Source organism: Cyanistes caeruleus, unplaced genomic scaffold, assembly GCF_971803275.1.
Source record: "Cyanistes caeruleus unplaced genomic scaffold, bCyaCae1.hap1.1 HAP1_SCAFFOLD_87, whole genome shotgun sequence".
Lineage (NCBI taxonomy): Eukaryota > Metazoa > Chordata > Aves > Passeriformes > Paridae > Cyanistes > Cyanistes caeruleus.
Window position 1 is genome coordinate 253,630 of NW_028255892.1, and position 21,489 is coordinate 275,118.

A 21,489-nucleotide genomic window follows, 5' to 3' on the forward strand; every position below is an offset into this window, starting at 1 on the left:
TCTCCCCAGTGTGGATGTGCCGGTGCCTGATGAGGGTGCAGTTTTGTGAAGCCCTTCCCACAGTCAGGGCAGTGGAAGGGCCTCTCCTCTGTGTGAATCCACTGATGTTTGATGAGACTTGAGCTCCTTGGAAATCTCTTCCCACACTCAGGATGCACTGGTGTGCTCCGAGTTTGCAGCTCCAGCTGAAGCCCTTTCCACACTCCCCACACGTGTAGGGCTTTTCCCCTGTGTGGATCTTCTGGTGACAAATCAGATTGGACATCTCAATGAAGCTCTCCCCACATTCCCCACACTCGCTGGGGCATTCTCCTGTGTGGATGTTCTGGTGCCAGATCAGGTGGGAGCTGCGACTGAAGCTCTTCCCACATTCCAAGCACTTTCCAGGCTTTTCCCCTGTGTGGATCCTACAGTGGTTAATCAGGAGAGAGATCTTCCTGAACCTCTTCCCACACTCCCCACACTCCTAGGGGCTCTCCCCAGTGTGAATCACCTGGTGCCAGATCAGATGGGAGCTATTCTTGAAGCCCTTCCCACACTCCCCACACTCCCAGAGCCATTTCCCAGGGTGGATCCTCTGGTGTTCCCTCAGCTTGAAGCTCCAGCTGAAGCTCTTCCCACATTCCAAGCATTTGTGGGGCTTCTCCCTGCCATGAGCTCTCTCCCCCAGCTCTGAGCTCCGGCAGGATCTCCAGATGCCTTCCTGGCACAGGGGGGATCTTTCCTCCTTGCAGCTCCCTGGGCTGGGATTGCAGCCCCTCCTCATGCAGGATCTCTGGGGATTTTCCTCCTCTTCCTCCATCTGGCCATGGCTTGGGAATGACAAATCCTGATTTGGGGGTAAACAAAGTGGGAGTGCCTTGGAGTAGAGGCTCTTCCTGCCCAAGTCCATGTCTAGAGCTCAGCAGGAGTCTTGTGTCCATGATAATCTCCAAAATATCAATATTCAGCCTCAAAAAAAGTCTCCCAGGATTTCCCCATCTCTTGTCTTTCCTATTTGGTCTCCCAGAAGTTTCAGTTCCCTGGGATGATGGGGGTCCAAGGGCTCCAGGGGTTCCCCCTCCTCTGGGGTCCTCCTTAGCGATGATCCAGAGGCTTTTGGGGGTCCATGGGGTCCCTTCTCCCCTGATCTCTGCTTTGAGATCCCAGGAATCCCAGGAGTCTCTCCTCTCCAGGCTCCCACCTCTCCAAGCTGCCAGGGTCCCCCAGCTCCGGGATCGCCCCTCTCTGCTCTCCCCATTCTGGGGGTCCCAGGGGTTCCTCTCCTCTGCTCTCCCAGGGGTCCCCAGGACCAATGTCCTCCCCAGCCAATACTGGGCAATGGCCACGTGGACCCCAAAGATCCCCCAAGGGGCTCAGCTTTGGGGTCCTGCAAGATCCAAACCTACACACACAGAGGATAAAAACCTCCCAGGGACACCAGACAATATTTGGGGCTCAATTCCACAATCTGCAAGTTCCAAACACACTCCAATAAAAAGACCCTCTCAGGGACCCCCTGACAGATTTGGGACCAGCTCCCCCTCCCTGCTCACCTGCAGGATGAAGTGGGGGCGATGGGCCCGTGGCCGGGGGTGCTGCGGACACAGAGGGCACTGGAACCTCCAGCTTCTCCTTCTATTCCTGTTCCTGCTCCTCCTTTTCCTTTCTCCCTCCTCCTGCTCCTCCTCCTTCCTAATCCCACCTCCTCCCCAGTTCCTGCTTTCTGTATATTTACAGTGGAGAATCTTGCTTGTTTTTAGAACTAGAACAAAGATTCCAGATGGAACAAGCCTTGCTGGTTTTATTCAGCAGTATCAGTGACTACAGGTCGTGTTTGCTCTGGTTTGGTGCTGTCCTCGTTCCTCCTCAGTGCTCAGACTGGGCTATGGGGTGTCCTTGTTTGCTGCATTTTCAGAGTTCCTCTTGGATCCTTTGGGCAATAGGCTGTGCCCTGGGAGGATTCTTTGTGCTCCTTTGTGACACAGGAGAAGCTTCCAGGCGGTTTTTGCGTGAGCGGCTGCTGTGGTGTCACAGGAACGCTGCCACGTCCCCGTGGTGTTCCCGTTGCTGTGGGACACGGAGGCCTCAGTGTCCAGAGCGGCTCTGGGCGCCTGCTCGTTGCCAGAGGATCCTCCTGCCCGAGGCATTCTCAGCAGCCAGCCCAGCCCCTGACGGGTGTCCTTCTGTGCTTGCAGGGGTACAGTCTGCAGACGTGTGCAGCGCAGCCAAAATGATGCAGCAAGTGGTTGCTGCAGTTGGCACTCTGTTCTCTGTGGCTTATTCGGGGTATTTTTTAACCCACTTGGCACGTAAGTTGAGGTTTTCCCTCGGTGCAGCCTCTGTGGCTTTGGGCTTGCTGTGTGCTTTCTGTTCTTCCACTGGAACGGAGTTGACTCTGTGACCAAATTGCCATGAGGACAGGGTTGGTTTGGGAGAGCTCCTGCCAGAAGCTGCAGCTGAAAAAGGGGGTGTCTGCAGCCAGCGGGGCGTGCACAGCATTTGCAATGAGGCCTGGGGGGGTTCTGTTCCCTCAAGCAGGGAGTCTGTGGCAGCGGAGCCTGGAACTCCCTCCGTTTGCTGCTCCAGCCAAGAGCTGACACAGCCCAGTATTTTGTGCTGCTCTCTTGCTTGCTGTGTGAAGGGCCTGTGGCTCCTGGAGGGATGCTGTGAAAGCAAAATGCTCTCTCGGGCTTGCCTTGCTCATTTCCCACCACAGGCAGTTTTTTCCTAACAACATCTGGTTCACGTTCCCTCTCCCGTTGCAGGGCACCTCACGCGTGGATCCCCAGCAGCTCCTCCTTCGGTGAGTGGCAAAGGAAGCTTTGGTGTTCAGAATTGTGCAGCAAGTTGTGAGCTCGGCGTGTGGCAGCCGAGTGCCAGCCTGGGAGGCTGAAGGAAAGTTCCTGTCAGTGTCTTTGCAGCAGCAGCAGCAGCAGCAGCAAAGAGATCCCTGGCAGTTTTCTCTGTTTCTGCTGAAGAGCTTTTGAAGAGCTGTAGGACTGGTTTTGCAAGCAGAAGATTGCTTGCTGGCTTTAGCCATGGTGGAATATGGAATTCCCAACAATAAGTGGCAATGTCGGCTTTAGCCCATTGTTAGTTTGAACAGCTCTGAACCCTATTTCTGCTTAGTGCAGCTGGATGTGTAGCTGAGGATAAAGAAGGTGATAACTGAGATAGAACTTCCCGTCCCTCACGCTCCCGTCTGTCCACAGGGCACCAAAGCAGCATCAGCACCTCCTCTGGCTCCCTCTGCTTGCAAAGAGGAGGCCAAAGAGGAGGAAGAGAGCAGTGAACTTCCCGCTGTTCTGGGAGACGAGGGAGAACACTCCGCGGTTTGGGAATACAACAGCGAGGCTCCCGCGGTGTGGGACAAGGACAGTGGACATCTCCCGGTGTGGGACGAGGATGGTGGACATCCTGTGGCTTGGGAAGAGGAGGGTGAACATCTTCCAGCATGGGAAGCGGACAGAGAATGTCCCATGGCTTGGAAAGATGATGATGAACCTGCAGCTTTTTGGGAAGAGGACAGAGAAGCTGCAGAGTTTTGGGAAGAGGAAAGAGAAGATGCTGTGCTTTGGGAAGAGGATGGAGAACCTCCCTCTGCTCCTGAAGAGGACACTGAAGCTCCCTGTGCTGCAGGATCCTGGGCTGAACATTCTGACAGCAGCACAGCCCTGCAGCCAGAGGGGAGCGGGGAGTGGAGCCTGATGCAGCTGAGTACGTCTGCTCTGTTCCTGTGTGCCAGAGCAGGGTGCTGTGTGTGTGTCTCAGCATCAGCTGCACCCAGGGTTGCTCTGCAGCTGAATGGCACAGGGTCATTTATTGTCCTTCCCCAGCTGAGAGCAAGGGGCTCCCGGCCCCAGGGAGTGGGGCTGCATTCTGGCTCTCATCTGAGAGGGAGCATCTTCCACCTGGTTTCTTTCAGGGAACACCGTGAGCGTGGGGGAGCCTGCCGAGAAATACCTGGAACTGGAGCAGATTGGCCAAGGGTAAGGGCAAGGCAGTTACTTCTGCACAAGCAGGGCCCAGGTATTTTGCTGGTGCAGGATCCAGTGAGAAGTCAGGAGAGCTCCAAACCCCTTCAGACACTGGGGTACGATGCTGCTGCCTCTCAGGGCTGATCAGAATTGATAACTGTTTTCTCTTGCACACCTTGCATGGCAGAGGGCTGGTGGCTGCTGTGCTGTTGTTTGAAGGGTGGATGCACTCGGGTGTTTCGTGAACGCTGCAGGCAGCAGAGATCTCCTGTCTGGGCTGGCTTTCACTGCCAGGGCCTAAAGCGCTGCTTCTTTCTTCTCTGCTGTTTTGTCTCCAGGGCTTTTGGAACCGTTTCCAAAGGACTCGACAGGGCCACGGGAGGAGAGGTCAGTGTCAACACGCCCAGCACGTCTGGCAGCTCTCGAGGGCTTTCCCCTCTGCTGGGAGCTGTGGCTGGAGCTGTGGGGCCCAGCAGAGCTTTCCTGCACAGGCTGCTCCTCTGAAGGCAGAGCAGGGTCAGCCTGCAGAGCACAGCTGGGACAGACTTGGTCCTTCTCAAGTGCCCAAAGGAAGGCAAGGAGGGCAGCGGTGTCTGTCAGAGCAGGACACCCTGGCCTGGTCTTCATGTCTAAAAGTGTGAATGCATCAGCTGCTGGAGACTGAGGCCCAATTTACCTTCATCCCAACCTCAGACAGGAACACTATTTAGCAGTTTTATCATCCTGAGTTCCATCAGGATACCTCAAGGCCTAATTAAGGAGAGATCCTGCTTGGGCTCAGTTTGGGGTTTTAGTCCTACTGCAGCTGTTCCCACAGAGACAGGAGAGAAATGAGAAGATGGATGTGCAGAGCAAAGCTCTCTCCTAAACCCTGCAGCTGTGTTTGGGTCTGGTGTCAGTGGCAGCTGGGACAGGGATTATCTGAGCAATGGATGTGCACGTTTGCTTTGTTGTGCTATCCCAAACAGGGCAGGGACATTTGAAATCCTGGCCAAATGCCATAGAATTGCTAAAGGGTTCCCGGCTGTTTTGCTCTGTGTGCACAGAAACAGAATTACCTCCTGCTTGCATAATGTGTTGGAATAATAATCCTAAGAGTGTTGAGGCCATTTGAGAAGACTGTAGGTGCAGAGAATGTTGTTAGAGCTTTGAGGCTGACAGCTGAGGGAGCATTTCTGCAGAGCTTACAGAGCCAAATGTCTCTGGCCATGAGTCCTGTAACAGCCCCAGCGAGCAGAGCAATGGGCTGTGGGAATGGCACTTGCTGAGCTCTGGTGTCCCATCCCAAGGCAGTTTGGCACAGCCCGGCTCGCTCGCTCCAAAAAGACTCGCTCCGTGTTTGCTGTGGCCTCCTGCCACAGACTGCTCCAGTTAAAGGTCTGCAATGTCCCTTCAGGTGGCCATCAAGAAAATGAGTCTCAGAGGGCACAACAGGGAACGAGCTGTGAATGAGGTCGTGGTCCTGAAGGACAAGAAGAACCCCAACATTGTCAACTCTCTGGACAGGTGAGTGCTTCAGGTCTTCTCCCATACACGGGCCCTGCGTTCATCTTTCCTGGCATCCCCAGTCTGTAGCCTGTTCTGAAAATGCCTGACCCGGCCATATCTTCCCAGAACAACAGCCTGGCACTTCACTCCTTCCATGTGCTTTTGTTGCTTTGCTTTGCCTTTTTCTTCAAGTTGACCCCATTTGCTGTGTTTTACAGCAAGTGCTGATAAACCCTGGTAGAAATTATTTTCCTTGGCTTCTTCTTCCCAGCCCTGTCCCATTGCTGCAGGTGACAGGAAGACCAGGTTCCTGTTTCCAGAAATGCCTCATTTGCCCATTTTTCAATGGCCTTGCCTATTTCTGAAGGGACTTTGTGCAAGGTTTTCCAAGCATTTGCCTGCTTTTGCCCCAAGTGCTGCACGGCCTCCTCCCCTGGATAACTCTGGAAGTTGTGTTGCCTTGTTCCAGTGGGAATGGTGGAACTGATGAGTTCAGATGCTGAAGCAGCTGGGGACAAGTGTTGTGGTTCCACATTGAGCTGGGCTGTTGCTAAAGTGCATTTTTCACCTGCTTGCCATCTAAGGCCTCTCCTTTCTCCCAGGTGCCTCCTTCTCCTTTAGACTGGGCAGATTCCAAGGCCTGTGCAGCCTGGCAGGAATGTCTCTCCATCTGATTCTGCCCTCACTGACAAGTGACCTGGGAACAAAACTCCACTCTGGGCTTTTCCCTGGGGGAACTGAGCAATGCACATTCATCTCTGTGCCATTGTTCTCCTCTTCCAGCTTCCTTGTTGATGGAGATCTCTGGCTGGTGATGGAATACATGGATGGAGGAACTTTGCAGGACGTTGTCAGACAGACACGCATGGCTGAAGGAGAGATGGCAGCTGTCAGTCAGGAGGTGAGGGATCCTGCTTGTGCTTCCCATGGCTGGGACACCGTGGTCCTTCCAAAGAGGCTGTGAGAGCAGAGTGGCTCCATGCTCAGGCCTTTGTTTCTCTGTTGTTTTTATGAGCTGGAGAGGAAAGAGCCTCTGAAGTGAACGGCCTGCAAATATCACTGCATTTCTACTCTGTTCTTGTCTTCTTTCCTGCTGTTGTGGTACTCCCTGGCTTTTTTGGATTTGCTGTTCTCAGCTTTGCCTTGAACCTTTTGCCTGGAGCTTGTCTGCACTGCGCTCCTGGGCTGTCACAGCAAAGTTGCTGCTGGCAGAATTCTAAACTGTCCTTTCTTGTGTGATATATTCCAGCCTCTGATTTTTTCCCTTGTGTTTCTTGTTGTCTCTCAGTGTCTGCAGGGCCTGGATTTCCTCCATTCCATCCGGGTGATCCACCGAGATCTGAAGAGCTCCAACATCCTTCTGGGAATGGACGGCTCTGTCAAGCTGGGTGGGTGTTCCTGGCCAGGCACGGCGCTCCCGGGGTGCGGCTGTGGGGCTGCTTCCCAGTGAGGGCCAGAGCCCCACAAGTGCTGCTGGTGGCACTGCCCGGCCCCTGCTGCCAGCTGAGAGCGGCTGCCCCGTGCAGAGAGCTCAGGAGAGGAGCAGGCTGTCAGGAGTGCCTTTGCTCTGGGTATGGCCCTCCCAGAGGGACAGGAGTTGCAATCTAAAGCTTCAAAGGAAATCAGTAAAGCCAAGCATGAAAGCTGAGGGCTTCTTTAAGGGTCCAGTTCCATCTTTCCTTGGCTACAGCCCTGAGCACTTTTCCAGCTGGATTCAGCACTGCATTCCCAGACTGAGAGTGGGGAATCTTTGTGCTTGGTTTCCTCATTGCAGCTGCCTTTGACAGTGCTTGTTTCTGTCCTCAGCTGATTTTGGCCTCTGCGCTCAGCTCAGCCCTGAGCAGGACCAGTGCAGCTCCATGGTGGGCACTGCTCACTGGATGGCCCCAGAAGTTGTGACCCGTTCTCCTTACGGCCCCAAGGTGGACATCTGGTCCTTTGGCATTGTGACCATCGAGATGGTGGAAGGAGAACCTCCTTACTTCCAGCAAACGGGGGCCATGGTAAGAGGCAAATTCTCCAGGCTTTGCAGAGGCCTGTGAGCACAGGGTGACCCTGCACTGGGAGGAGCAGCTGGAGGTTTCTGCACATCGCAAAGGGAATTCCCACAGCACCTGAGCCTGAACACAGACAAATATTCTGCAGTCTCCAGCAACAATTTGCTTTGGCATTTAAGTTGTTGCAGCTCTTGTGAGGATGACCCAAATACATGAAGCAAGTGCATCAGCTCTAATGTTGTCTTGCAGAAAACCCCAAACCAACCCCAACACCCACACCCAAACCCAACAAGATTTCTGGAGGAGTTTCTAAAAGAGGTTTTGTGAGATGAACTCCCCCTGGCTCTTCTCACTGGGAAACTTGTCTAAAACATGAAGATGATTGTTTAACATCCCCACACTCTAACATATTTCTTTCCTTCCTTTTACTTTCTCTGTGACACCAAGCCTGAGCTTTCAGCCACACAAACCTGCTGTTCCTTGCCTGGCAGTTTCTGGCATGGGGCATCAGGAATGCTTTTAACTTGAGTGTCAGTGGCACTGCAGAGATGCATTTGATGTAAGAATCCCTTGAAATAACACAGGCAGACCACACTGACTCTTGCAAATGGCCTGTAAAGCTGGTGTCTGTATTTGGAGAAGCAAAATGGGCTATTTCTGATGGAGGTTCCTACTGACAAAGTCAGCCAATGCAGTCGGCTCTGAAGGCAAGATCATTTGGATGTTGCAATGGCTGTGGCTGCACCAGGGTTTGGGTTTTTTGGCTGGCCCAGAAGAATGAGCTGTGAGCAGCAGCATCTGTGCCAGGGAGGAAAGTGCCCGGGGAGCTGGGGCAGAGAAAGCGGGCTGGATGTGAGCACCTGTGGGTGTGGAGGAAGCTGTCAGAGCGCTGTGTTTGCTTTTCCTGCAGGCCCGCGCTCTGATCCGGCAGAACGGGAGCCCGCAGCTGCAGGAGCCCAGGCGCCTGTCGGCTCTGCTGCGGGACTTCCTCGAGTGCAGCCTGGAGCCGGACGAGGAGCGGCGCTTCTCTGCCCAGGAGCTGCTGCAGGTGAATGCCAAGCGGCTGCGGGGGAAACGGCAGCGCCAGGGAGGGCTTTTCTTGTGGGGCCCCCTCCCATCATCTCCAGTCCCGCTGCTTTTCACACGCAAAGCCAGCAGAATCCTCGCCTGCTTTGGCTTGGCAGGCTCCTGTCGAGCTCATCTGGAGCTGGTGCCCCGCCACGAGCGGGGACATCTTCAAGCACATCAGGTGGCTCAGAGCCCTGCCTGACCTGAGCCTGGATGTTTCCAGGGAGGAGCCACCTCCCACATCTCTGGGCTCCCTCTCTCAGTGTTTCCCCACTCTCCTGCTACAGCAATTCTTCTTTACATCTAATCTGAGCCTGCTTCCCTCTCTTGACTTTCAAACCATTCCCCTTTGTCCTCTTGCAACAGAGCCTGTGAGCAACTTGAGTCTGGAAAGTAACAGTTCATTTCTTTCTTTTTTATCCCTTGGGCAGCACCCATTTTTGTCATCAGCCAAGCCTCTCTCCAGCCTGACCCCTCTGATCACTGCAGCAAAGCAACTGAGGGAGCAGCGCAGGAGGAGATGAAGCCCTTGACGAGAGCTTTTCGTTGTAGTAGTTAGGAAAAGTAGTTAGTAACCTTAGTTAGCACTGTTAGTTAGTTAGTTAGGGTAGTTAGGACAGCCTGTTTGTTATGGCAGTTATTTGAATAAAATCTCTGTTAAACCTCAATCCCTTGAGGTGTCCTGTCCTTCTCCCGCTGTGACTCAGCTGCCCGGAGCACTGCGAGGGGAGAGCGGGCCCAGCCTCGCCCAGAGCTGAGCCCCAGCAGAGCCTGGCAGAGCCCAGAGCAGCCTCGGCATCTGCAGAGTCAGCCTGGAAGGAGGCGCTTGGAGCCTTCTGGGCTGCAGCCGGCTCTTGCTTACAAACTGTGTGCGCTGGAAAATGCCTCTGGTTCTGCGGGAGGGCAGAAGGGGCCCGGGGAAGGCCCAAGTGCTCCATGCAAGGGAAAAACCTGCCCTGTGTTTGTGATAAATAACTGTGTTGTTGTTGGCCTTCGCTATTATGTGTTGGCTTTTGCCAATTATTATAATCAGAACGATTTTGATATAGCACAGTTTGTAATCATTTCTAACTGCTTTTGATATAGTAGTGTTATAAATGACTTTCAAATTTCCAAACAATCAAATCTAATTAATTGATAACATAGCTTAATAAATTGGATACAAAATAATAAAAGAATACAATTTATTAAAAGAATACAATTTAGTAAAAAAGAGATACAATTTAGTAGATATATTCAGATACATATTTTTATATATATATATATATATATATATATATATATATATATATATGTGAATATAATTGGCCAGTGGTTACAAATGCTTAAGGCATAAGCAAAACCGACCGGGGTGTGGGGGGGGGTCTTCTCACCTCACCTCATGTACGAAACAAAGCACTTCAAGCTAAACTTATATACTGTATGCTTATACATATTCATTAATGTTTCCCATAAGTTTCCTCCTTTTTCTGATTTTACTGACCATTTATTTTCTAAACTACATCCTGTGCCTTAATTTTGACATGTAACATCTGCAAAGGGGTACATCTGCTTTGTAACACTGATTCTTGATCGTTTCTAATGATAACTTTAGTAACAGTTGCAATTTAAGTAGCACGAATCAATTCCATTTATTACACTGGGAATGGGGAACCCCTGCACTTCCATTTCTGGGTGAACCCCCCTTCCTTGGCACAGAGACTCCCTTGGACATTCATTTTGGAGCACCAGGATGCCCCGGTACCCCCTTCCCAGCTCCAAAAATCTCCTGCACCCCCTTATCTGGAACCTGGAATCCCCTGAACCCCCATTCTTGGGAATGGAAACCTCCCAGAACCCCCATTCCTGGGCACCAGAACCCCCCTGAACCTCCATTTTCAGGCACCGGGACCCTTGAGCCCCAGAACAGAGGAAGGGATCCCCCTGAACTCCCATTCCGCTGCAGCAGGACCCCCGTGCACCCCTGTATCCAGGACTGGAACCCTCCCAAACCCCCCATCCTCACCCCCTGGGACCCCCCTGCAGCCGAGCCAGGCTGTTACCCCCCTGCTTTGTTGGTTTAACCCAAAGTTATCTCCTCCCTTGCCCTGCCCATCATTGTATCCCAACCCCTTTTTCCAGTATCTTCCCTATCAATCTTGTCCACCCTGCCCCTTGTTCCCAAATGTTCCCTGTCAATCCTGCCTTATGCCAACCCCCTGCTTGGACGTCCCCTTTGGAAATCCCCTAATCCACAGCACCCCATTGGTCCATGTGTCCTATTCCCCTCCCCAGGATATCCCTCACTGGTTGAAGTTTTGTATCCACCCCTGGGCCCTCCCCATATATAAATTGCTGTACACTTGTATTCTGTGTCTTTTGTCCCTGGACCCTTGGGCGGTTAAACCTTTCTCTGAACCCCAATATAAAAGACCTTCCCCCCATTCTTGCCTCCACACTGTGTCTGACAACTGTTAAGTGCTGCAGAACATTGCTCTAAGCCACACCTCGGGTCATCCTGCTCCTGAGGTGTGTTCCAATCCCAGTGTGGAGCTGAGGAAGAGCTGACCAGCCTTGGCACCATTTCACACCCAGCTGATCCCAGTGTGTCCCCACTCTCTCCCAGTGCCCTCCAGCGTGTCCATCTCGCTGGTGCCCTTGAGCTGGAGCCAGCAGCTCCTGGTGCTGCTGGAAACCGCCCCCGGCAATGCGGGCTCAGCTCCAGCTGCCAGGTGGAGCACATCAGCCTGGAGCACCCCCTGAGCCGGCACTGGGGCACGGCCCGGCCCCCACAGCGCCGGGGGCAGCGGGGGAGGCACTGGGGGGGCTGGGAGGGGGATTGGGGTGTGCTGGGAGTATGGATGTTAACTATGAGCAAAAGTAGGGAGCCCAGTGCCTGTGGAATAGCAGGCTGCATAACTTCCTCAGTCTTGCCTGAGAAAGTGGCCTGGGAAATCATGGGGAGGAATTAAAACAATCCTCAGAGACAGAAGACAGCCTTGCAGGTGCTGTTTGTCAGTTTCGTGTTTTCTTGCAAGAGAAGGTCGAGGGGTGGTGTACCCCAGTGACCAATGATGGTGATGTGTTAGTTCACTGACCAATAAGTTTTACCTTTCTATACTTTCATGTATCGGTCTATAAAAAAAGATCTGAGGTAATAAACCTTAAGAGCTCTCCTGTTCAACTCACAAGAGAGTCTGTGTTGTTCTTCTCACCGTTCCCAATAGAGCGACACTGGGAGTAACTGGGAGGGAGTTTGAGATAGACTGATTTAAACTGGGAGAGGGGTTTGTGGGCCAAGAATGGCTGAGAAGGGGATTAAAGGTTATTGGGGAGGGTGGGATGGGGTTCTGGGGGTCCTGGTGGAAACTGGGAGGGAGTTTGGGGGTGCTGGGTGTAACTGGGAGGGATTTGAGTGAGCCTGGAGGGGCTGGAAGGAGATTGGGGATTGGAAAGCAGAGAATGGGATGTGGTTCATTGCACTGGGAAGAGACTGAGAGGGTTCCTGATGAGTCCTGGTGGGGCTGAGAAGGAACTGGGAGGGGGTTTGGGGCTCCTGTGGTGGTGAGGGGCAACTGGGAGGGGGCTGTGGGATCCTGATAGGGACAGGAGGGGCTTTGGTGGATCCTGGGGAGGCTGGGAAGGGACTGGGAGGAGGTTTCAGAGGTCCTGGTAGGGTGGGTGAGAGTGGAAAGGTGCTTGGAAGGGCTTGGGGTGTCTGTGAGAGGTTTTAGGGGGGATCCCGACCCCTGCAGACTTCCCAGAGATGCTGCTGTACACTGCCCGCAGGAAGATGCTGATATGGATCGAGGGCTCCATGTTGGGCTTCGTCTTCCTGGCACTGGGGCTCAGCTTCTGCCTGCACAAGAAGGTGAGGGGGGGTCCTGGGGGTCATATTCTCCCTCTCCTGGAACGTGTGTGCTCCCCCAGGGCCCCCAGCCCAGTGTCACCCCCTTTTCTCTGCCCACAGAGCTCCTGAGCCGCTGGCTGCCACAGCCCATCCCCGTGACTTCAGGCCCGGCCAGGACCCCCTGCTCCATCCCTGGGCTGATTTTGGAGGGGTTGTGTGTGTCCCCAGCCCTGCTGTCACTCTGCCCCCGGCCGGCTGCTCCCAGTGTTCCCAGTAAAGCTTCCCAGTTCACCCCTGTCCCATTTATGGGGGGCATTGGGGAGGGACTTGGGGAGACCCCATGGGGGTACCCTGTCAGGGACAGATGCTGCCCCAGGTTGGATCAGGACCCCCGTGTGTCCCCCTGATCTGTCACGCTGTTCTGGGGACTCCTTGGGAGACACCAAACTCCAGCATGGCACCCAGCAAACCCTAAAAAGGGCTGGGACCCCTGAAGCGACCAGGGAAATTTGGGGAGGGGGTGCATGGGTGGTACCTGGACCATGCCAAGAGCCCAGCACTGCCCCAGCCCGGCCTGCCCCGGCTCCTCCTGTGGGATGTGAAGGAATTGGAAAAATGGGGATCCAAGGGTGGGCACTGGGCCTGGGGGGAACAGGAGAAGAGATGGAGGAAAAGGGCCGGAGAGGAGAAGGAGGTGGGATGAAGAAGGAGGAGCAAGACTCATCCAAACCCAATATGGGGCTCCCATGCCCCTGCTCCTCCACCCCTGCCCCACTGCCGACCAATCCACCACCCCACCCCTCCCATCCCCCCTTTCACTCAATTCAAGCAGATGCTGGCAGCTTTCTCCTGGGAACAATTCCTGACTTTGGGAACTTCTGGGGTGCAGTTCTGGAGGGGGACAGCTCTGTCTGGCTTTCCCCTCCCTGCTGTGGCCTCTCAGCTGCCCCCCACACCCTGGGGGTGCTGGGATTTCCCTCCTGGGCACAAGGACGTTCATTCCCTTCCAGGAGCCCAATGCCCGGCTGGGGCTCCAGGCCAGGGGGTCCTTGAGCAGCTGCCCCAGAACCTCCGCCAGGGGCTCCCAGCGCAGCCGCAGCCGCTCGGCCTGGGCTCCCCAAAGCCCTCAGCAAGCCCCAAGTCCCTGCCAGGAACCCTCAACTCCCTCAAACCCAGCATCCCCCACAGCCCCTGCAAGTTCTCCCCATGGCAGCAGCCATGGCCCACCATGTCCTCACCCATGGCTGTGTCCCCACCATGTTTCCACCCCTGGCATTGTCCCCCACGTCTCCATCTGTGCCCGTGTCCCCCCATGTCCCCATGAATGGCCACGTGTCGCTCTATTAGGAACAGCAAGAAGAACAACACAGACTCTCTTGGGAGTTGATCAGGAGAATTTCTCTCTGGTTTATTAACTCAGGTCTTTTTTATAGACCGATACGTGAAAAGTACAGAGAAGAAACTCTTATTGGCTAGTAAACTACCACATCACCATCACTGGTCAGTGGGGTACACCACCCCTTGACCTTCTCTTGCAAGAAAACAAGGAACAGACAAACAGCACCTGCAAGGCTGTTCTCTATCTCTGAGGATTGTTTTAATTCCTCCCCATGATTTCCCAGGCCACTTTTTCAGGCAAGACTGAGAAAGCTATGTGGCCTGCAATTTCCACAGGCACCGTGCTCTCTATTTCAGAGTTAGCATCCATAATTCCCCCTTTTTGTTTTAAAATAAAAAAGCAGTGTTTGTAATCTCCTGCTGGGCCCTTGCAGGAAAGAGAGCAAACACAGCACAAGTGGTCTCCTTCAATAGAAATTGGAATGGACACTGATTTAGAATGATTTTCTGGCTTACGTTTTTGATGTTTAAGGATTGTTTCTTTGCAAGGACTTGTTGGTTGACTAGTTCAGTGAACTAACATACACCAACAGGGAAGTTTTAAAGAACACTAAAGTGACAAAACTCAAGAACACCCAGATCCAAACCCAGTCTACTCAATTCTACTATGCAAAATCTATAAACTTTTTACAGATCAATCAACAATGCAATTCACGATGCTTTGATTCTCCCCCCCCCCTTTTTTTTTTTTGTTGTCCATTGGATTTTCCCCTCAAATATGACTGAGGGACTTGTAGAGTTTACATGGCTGTGGTTAAAAGCTTCCTGAATCTCTGCAGTCAGTGAAGTAAACAGGGAACCTATCTGCAGTGTGGAGATGGTTGTTTCGTCAGGTTCAGGCTGCCGTTGTTGTTCGTCGGGTTTTGCAGCCGTGTTGCTGAGCGGTTTGAAGTTTGCATGGTTTGAGTAAAGCTGACTCCATTGTAAAGTTGTTGCTGCTGTTACTCACTGAAGTTTTTGCCCAGTTATTGTTGTTTCCAGTGGTGGTTGCCGTGACAATTGCGTTGCAGTAGCCGGCAGGGGCACTGGCTCTGCTTGTGGACCTGTCTGCCCCCCGCACTGGGCTGGGCATGGAGGGAAGGAACCACGCCTGCCTCTGCCGTGGTGGGCGGTGTCGCTGCCGTCAGGGGGTTGTGCAGAGGCGGTGCGGAGGCCGGAGGGGACACCCCTGATGAAGGCTGCTGCGATGGGTGTCCCGGTGAGGTTCACGCATGCACGGGTTCGCGGCTGAACACGGGGGGGGCTGAAAGCTGATCTCCCCCCGCCGTGCCAGCGGGCCCTTCGGATGGACACAGGGGGTGTTGCTCCCCCTGCCGCGCCGGCAGGCTGCAGCAGGGGCGTCCGTGCTGTCCTTTGCAGCACAGGAGAAAGGAACGCAGAGGGTGCGGGGGGGGGGCTGAAGAACACCATCGACAACGAAGGGCCCCCCGCGGCCGCTTGCGGCAGCGCTCGCAGCGCTGGTGAAGGCGCCGCAGACGGAGGCGTGGGCGGGGACGGGCAGTCTCCATTCCTGTGTCGCCTCTCTGTTGGCGAGGCTTGTGCGCCCAACTCCGCGGGTGACGGGTTCTTGGTCTCACCCCCCAGTCTCTCATGGTGTACAAAAGAGGCACCCCTGGCTTCCGAATCTTCTATCCCGGCATCACTGTCCTCAGACCGGCACCGCTCCAGTGCTTTAAAGAGCACGCCCCAGGTGGCTGCCAAGCTGCACACGCCAGTATCTCCTGCAGCTAACTCAGACCATAGGCGGTCTCCCACTGACAGCCAAATCTCGAGGTTAAAGGCATTATCAAGAGTCACAGTAAAACTTTGCACTTTTACTCACTGGAACAAAGTGCACATAGCATCTTCAGAAATATCGAGTCCCATGCCTGGCAAGGTGTCTTGTCACGCAGAGAAGACAAGCTGATCATTAGTTCAATTGCAGTTCTCCATTGTGAGAACCGTCTATCTTGACAGCCCGCGAATGCAATGATGCAGACGCAGTGGCTTAACCAGGGACTTTAAATTCTAGCTTCGTCAAGATAAGCCGTTCCAAGCCCGCTCACTGGCAGGGCTCCACTATCCCGTTGGTCTAAAAAAACCAGCCCCCTCCAGGGGAGCCCGGGAGATTCTCACTTACCCCTCTGTGGGGGAAGCAGCTGGCTCGTCGACCGCTGGCTGCACTGACCCTCGGGGGGTCACTAGATGCACATCACGTTGGGGTCACCAGCTGTTGCTCTATTAGGAATGGCGAGAAGAACGACACAGACTCTCTTGGGAGTTGATCAGGAGAATTTCTCTCTGGTTTATTACCTCAGGTCTTTTTTATAGACCGATACGTGAAAAGTACAGAAAAGAAACTCTTACTGGTTAGTAAACTACCACATCAACATCATTGGTCAGTGGGGTACACCACCCCTCGACCTTCTCTTGCAAGAAAACAAGGAACAGACAAACAGCACCTGCAAGGCTGTTCTTTATCTCTGAGGATTGTTTTAATTCCTCCTTATGAATTCCCAGGCAAGACTGAGAAAACTATGTGGCCTGCAATTTCCACAAGCACCGTGCTCTCTATTTCAGAGTTAGCATCCATAGTCATGTCCCTGTCCATGTCTATGTCACTCTCCATGTCCCACCATGTCTATGTCCCTCAATGTTCTCACCCATGTCTTAATTCAATGTCTTTATCTTTACCCCAAAATTAGATATTTTAAAGGAAAGAAAAGAAATGAAAAGAAAATCAAGGCCAAAACAAAAGGATTTCTTTGTGCTGGCTGAGCATCCTTGTGATTGAGTGGGAGGGAAGAAGGGGGGGAGGGGTTTCCACACCACTGTCTCCAAAACCTTGATCTTTGCCCCACTTCATCACCATTTGGCTGTGGAAGACACCCTTGGGCAATAGGAAATCAAAACTGTGCAATCAGTGAGGTTGGAAAAGACCTCCAAGACCATCCAGTATTCCTTGATGCCACCAGAAGATAAGACTGAATGCAAAAGATTTTCTGGGATTGAAAGTCAACAAATCTGCCCCCCACAAAGAATTCCCATTGTTGGTCTGTGTCCCAGTGTTGTTCCTGTCCCGGTGTTCATCCAGGTGCCCACAGCGAGCCAGGAAGATGTGGAGCCTCCCAGCCAGGTGTCTTCCCAACACAGATCACCAGGACCACGGATCACCAGGGCTCTGCCCAACGGGGGTCACTGGGGATCATCCAACGCCCATCCTCCCATGGGGAATGGAGCTGGAGCAGCGCATGAAGCTCTTCCCGCACTCGGGGCACTCACAGGGCTTCCCTTACTGGTGCCTCCGTTGGTGTCGGGTCAAGTGAGAGCTCCTGGAGAAGCTCTTCCCACACTGGGGACACTCGTAGGGCCTCTCCCCAGTGTGGATGCGCCGGTGACTGACAAGCGTGGAGTTGCGGTTGAAGCTCATCCCGCAGTCGGGGCAGCGGAAGGGCCTCTCATCTGTGTGAATCCGCTCATGTAGGAGGACACTGGAGCTGGTCTGAAACCTCTTCCCACACTGGGGACACTCGTAGGGCCTCTCCCCAGTGTGGATGCGATGGTGTTTCCTCAAGTCAGAGCTCCACCCAAAGCTCTTCCCACATTCCAAGCAGGTGTAGGGTCGTTCCCCTGTGTGGATCACCTGGTGTTTCATCAGGTCAGAGATACTTCTGAAGCTCTTCCCACATTTCCCACACTCATAGGGCTTTTCCCCAGTGTGGATCCTCTGGTGTTTCTTCAGGTCGGAGCTCCGGCTGAAGCTCTTCCCACATTCCAAGCACTTGTGGGGCTTCTCCCCACCATGAGGTTTCACCCCCAGCTCTGAACTCCGGCTTGATCTCTGGCCGTGTTCCTGGCACTTGGGGGATCTTTCCTCCTTGCAGCTCCCTGGACTGAGTTTGCAGCCCCTCCTTGTGCGGCATCTCCAGGGCTTTTCCTCTTCCTGCTCCATCTGGACATGGTTTGGTCACGTAAAATTCCTGTTTGGGGGAAAATAAACAACAAGAGAGTGCCTTGGGCTGGGGTTTCCTCCTTGCCCAAGTTCATCTCAGAAAGTAATTGGTCATCTTTTGTCTGTAAGAATCTCTAAAACACCAACATTCAGACCAAACAAGAAAACACTGATTGTGTTTTCCAAAAACTAATCAAACAAGATTCAGCCAAAACCCCCTCCAGAACAGAAAGGTTCAGCCCTCACAAGAAATCAAAGCACCAACATTTAGCCCAATAAAGCTTAGAAACACCAAGATTCAGCCCCAAGAAAATCGTGGATCCCCCTCCCCAGTCACCCGCTGCATGTGGGGAGGCAACATTCCTGGGGTGGGGGAGCTGAAGATTTAGGGATGAACTTGGTGCTGCTTTCTCTTCCTACTCCTCCTCGTCCTGAGTCCCTGCTCTACCTCACACTCCTCCTCCTCCTTCTGCAAAACTCCAGGTACATAATTTCACCATTTTGCTCTTCAACCCTGCTTCTCCTTCCCTTCTCCTCCTGCCCCCAGGCCCAGCACCCACTGCCGCCTCCCTCTTCCCCCCCAGTCCCACAGCATCCCACCGCAGGGGCACGGATGCAGCTGGGCCAGCTCGGCCTGGGGCAGCGCTGGGCTCTCGGCCGCTTCCGCCCGCACTCGCTCCCCACTGCAGCCGCTCCCGCCACCACAGCGCGGGGGGCCCGGCCTTGGCGCTCCCCCCTCCCACCTCCCCAAATTTCCCTCCAGGGGGGCGCCAAGGCCCGGGGGGGAGGGGCGCAGCTGGGCTCCAGCTGGGGAACGCTGGCAGCTGCGGCTCTGCCTGGACACTGATGAGTCATCAGCGCCGCGCGCTCTGATTGGCTCAGCCCTGCCTGAGCCCTGCGCCTGCACCAAGGGGGGACACCCTGCTCCAGGGGGGATGGCCCCAAAACGGGGCAACCCCAGCAAAGGAACAACAACAAAGCCTCTTTACAAACTGATCCCCTCAACCTCATTGCACATAGGGCCAGGGACGTGGACATAAGGAAGTGACACGAGGAGCCATCAGTTGCACAAAATGTTATTAAGTGATGACACAGACTGCTGCTCAGCCAAGTTTCTCCTAAATTCATGAACTTCCAGGAGAACAACAAAGACTTAACACAGCCATCAATATTGTTAGCTAAACAAAATTATGGCTAAAAGAGTTCATATTAAGTGGTATTGGGCAGTCTGTACCTGTCCAGTACTTCAGCCAATGGGGAAAGGGAGAGGGAGATGTGGCCAAGAAAATTAGGATGAAAAGGAGGCTGTGTCTGCCAACAACTGGAGAGACCCCATGGGAAATGTCACATGGCCTCTGTGGGCAGCTAAGGTCCGGCGGTCGGAAGATATTGGGATGTACAGAAAGATGGAATCACTCCCCTCCTCAACAGTTTATGGTAATTACTCCCATAATTAGCCAATGGCACCTAGCTGTGATGAAAGCAGATGGGAGTGACACTGTGAACACAGATTATAAAGTGTCAAATTCTTCACCAATAAACGCCATTTTGCCATCCGTCACATTGGTGGTGTGTGCAGATGGACTGAGTGACCTGGGATTGGTCACCGTGCCGTCCCTAAACCAGGTCGCCATGCCTTTAAAGGCGACAAAGTGGTGCCGAAACCCGGGATCAAATCCAGAAAGCGGGAATCGCCTGGACGGGGGGCGACGGGCGGAGCCGCTGGACCAGCCCAGCAGGGAGGATGCTCCTGGACCAACAAGGAGATGGAAGCCCTTGTGAAGGTTGTATCGCAATTACATAAGCAGTGGGGTATCGATTGTAAACCTAAGGATTTTACTCTTGCACTTGCAAGGCTTTTGCATATTGGGGTCATAGACCAGCCAGTAGATATTCTCCACCCTGAGGAGTGGGACAGATGTACCAAAGCTTTAGCCGAGGAAACCATGTCCTCAGGCACCGGGAAACATCTTAAGTCATGGGGGAAGATTGTTAAAGCTCTGCGAAAAGCTATACAAGAGCAAAAAACTGTTTGTTGGCCACCCCGAAACTGGGGGTCAGGGCGGCTACACAGACATTACAGGTCCCAGATGAGAGCGGCTCTGCTGAGCCAAAGGGGAAACAAGAGGGCGATACGTCCCCTCAATTCCCAAATCCCGATCCACTTACCGAGGGTCAGCAGAGAGCAGAAACTTTCTGGAAGGAGTTAACAGAAGAAGCCAGGGGTGCCGCGGGGAAAGCCTGGGAAGGACCACCGCCCTATGTGCCCCAAGATGGCACCAAGCAAAAAGACAAAGAGCAAAGTGAAAATGTCCTTGGTAGGAGCAGGGAACAAACGCTGGCATTGACAAGCGTACGTAGATGGGCAAAGAATGAGGACAAGAAAGATAAAGTACGTGGGAGGGAACGAGAATGTGAAGCGAAGGAGATAAGAAGTGGGAGTGCTGCACAGCGAGAACAGGAGAACGTGAAGGAGAAAGGGTGGGGGGGGAGAGCTGTAAGGGGGAGAAGAGCAGAGGGCGGAGCAGACCAAAAGAAAGGGGCGAACCAGGAGGGAGGGAATGACCTGCCCACGAGGGACGTAGGTGGGGCCGGAGCCCAACAAAAAGGCACGGGAAACCAGAAATGGTTAGCCAGTCGAGTTCCAACTCCGACTGAGACACCAGCGGGGATGAGTGGTCCGTGACCGACTCCTTAGAGGAGGAAACAACAAAAATAAACAAGAATATTCCCCTCCACATTACTAAAGAACTGAGAGGAGATAGCCCTCTCACAGACTGGGGAGAAGTAAAAGCTGCATGTGCCAGCTGGGTCCCTTCAGCTGCGCTGGCGTTCTCAGTCCGGGTGACAGATGGGGGACAGAAGATCCACTCACCAATAAACCCTAAATTGCAAGGTTCCAGTCTGCAGCAGCTAATGGGCACAGACCCGACAATGATTACCCCATGCCCATCTGTTTGTGACTTCAGTGTTTCTAACGATTTTTGTGTGCAAGTTGTGATTGTTCCCAGGATCCTGTACCACTCGGATGAGGAGTTAAATCTGCAGTCGGACAGACTCACCTGACTTCAGAAAAGAGAACTGGTGACAGGTGTGACCATAGGGATGCTGCTTAGCCTGGGAGCAACTGGTGCTGTCACAGGTGTCTCTGCCCTCGTGACCCAACAACAGAGACTGTCTCAGCTGCAGATGAGAATTGATGAAGAATTGCAGATAATTGAAAAATCCATCTCCTTTCTAGAACATTCACTGTCCTCACTCTCTGAAGTTGTCCTGCAGAACAGATGTGGGCTAGATCTTCTGCTAATGCAGCAAGGAGGCCTCTGTGCCGCCTTAAGGGAAGAGTGTTGCTTTTATGCTGATCACACCGGAGTGGTCAGAGATTCTATAGCTGAACTGAAAGAAAGACTAGCGCAGAGAAAGAGAGATAGAGAAGTTCAACAAGGGTGGTTCGAATCACTGTTTAACCAGTCTCCATGGCTGACCACCCCAGTGTCCACCCTGATCAGGCCAATCGTAATGATCTTACTAGTGGTAATCTTTGGACCATGTGTTTTAAATAAGCTTGTGTCTTTTGTCAAGAGCCGACTAGAGAGGGTCAACATCCTGTTTGTAGAAAGACAGCAGATGCTCTAAGAATGCACTTGGTCACTGCCTGCTCAGTGTGCCTTATGTTTGTTAATGAAAAGCTGCAGTGTCTATTTTATAAGTTTTTAGCCTTTTTAGTTAAGTATAGCGCACCTTACATTTTTACTCAAGTCTATGATATATACTTTTAAAACTTTTCATAATATAGGTAAGTTAGATAAAATGTTTAAA

At 53.2% G+C, this 21,489-nt stretch overlaps 3 protein-coding genes across 3 annotated transcripts in view; 2 read left to right on the forward strand and 1 right to left on the reverse strand.

The window, feature by feature from the left end:
- Positions 1–21,489, reverse strand: part of LOC147646666 (uncharacterized) — a 713,664-nt gene that overhangs the window by 180,086 nt on the left and 512,089 nt on the right. Inside the window, 1 exon segment of the mRNA XM_086873090.1 lies at positions 17,015–17,454. Within this exon segment, the coding sequence (XP_086729216.1) occupies positions 17,015–17,454 (440 nt within the window).
- The window catches only part of LOC147646668 (serine/threonine-protein kinase PAK 1-like), a 38,509-nt gene that overhangs the window by 1,423 nt on the left and 15,597 nt on the right, over positions 1–21,489 (forward strand). The window lies entirely within an intron of this gene.
- On the forward strand, positions 271–7,670 carry LOC147646669 (serine/threonine-protein kinase PAK 3-like). The gene is made up of 4 exons (XM_086873144.1): positions 271–3,699; positions 3,908–5,465; positions 6,231–6,348; positions 6,736–7,670. The coding sequence occupies exons 2-4, from the start codon at positions 5,344–5,346 to the stop codon at positions 6,895–6,897; spliced, it is 402 nt and encodes a 133-aa protein (XP_086729270.1). The 5' UTR covers positions 271–3,699; positions 3,908–5,343; the 3' UTR covers positions 6,898–7,670.

What these genes read in the sequence shown, in the direction of transcription:
- LOC147646669 (XM_086873144.1), top strand. Translation starts at nt 5,344, where the DNA reads ATGTCCCTTCAGGTGGCCATCAAGAAAATGAGTCTCAGAGGGCACAAC. An exon ending in ATTGTCAACTCTCTGGACAG is followed by an intron (nt 5,466 to 6,230) that starts GTGAGTGCTTCA and finishes CTCCTCTTCCAG; the next exon opens with CTTCCTTGTTGATGGAGATC. An exon ending in TGGCAGCTGTCAGTCAGGAG is followed by an intron (nt 6,349 to 6,735) that starts GTGAGGGATCCT and finishes GTTGTCTCTCAG; the next exon opens with TGTCTGCAGGGCCTGGATTT.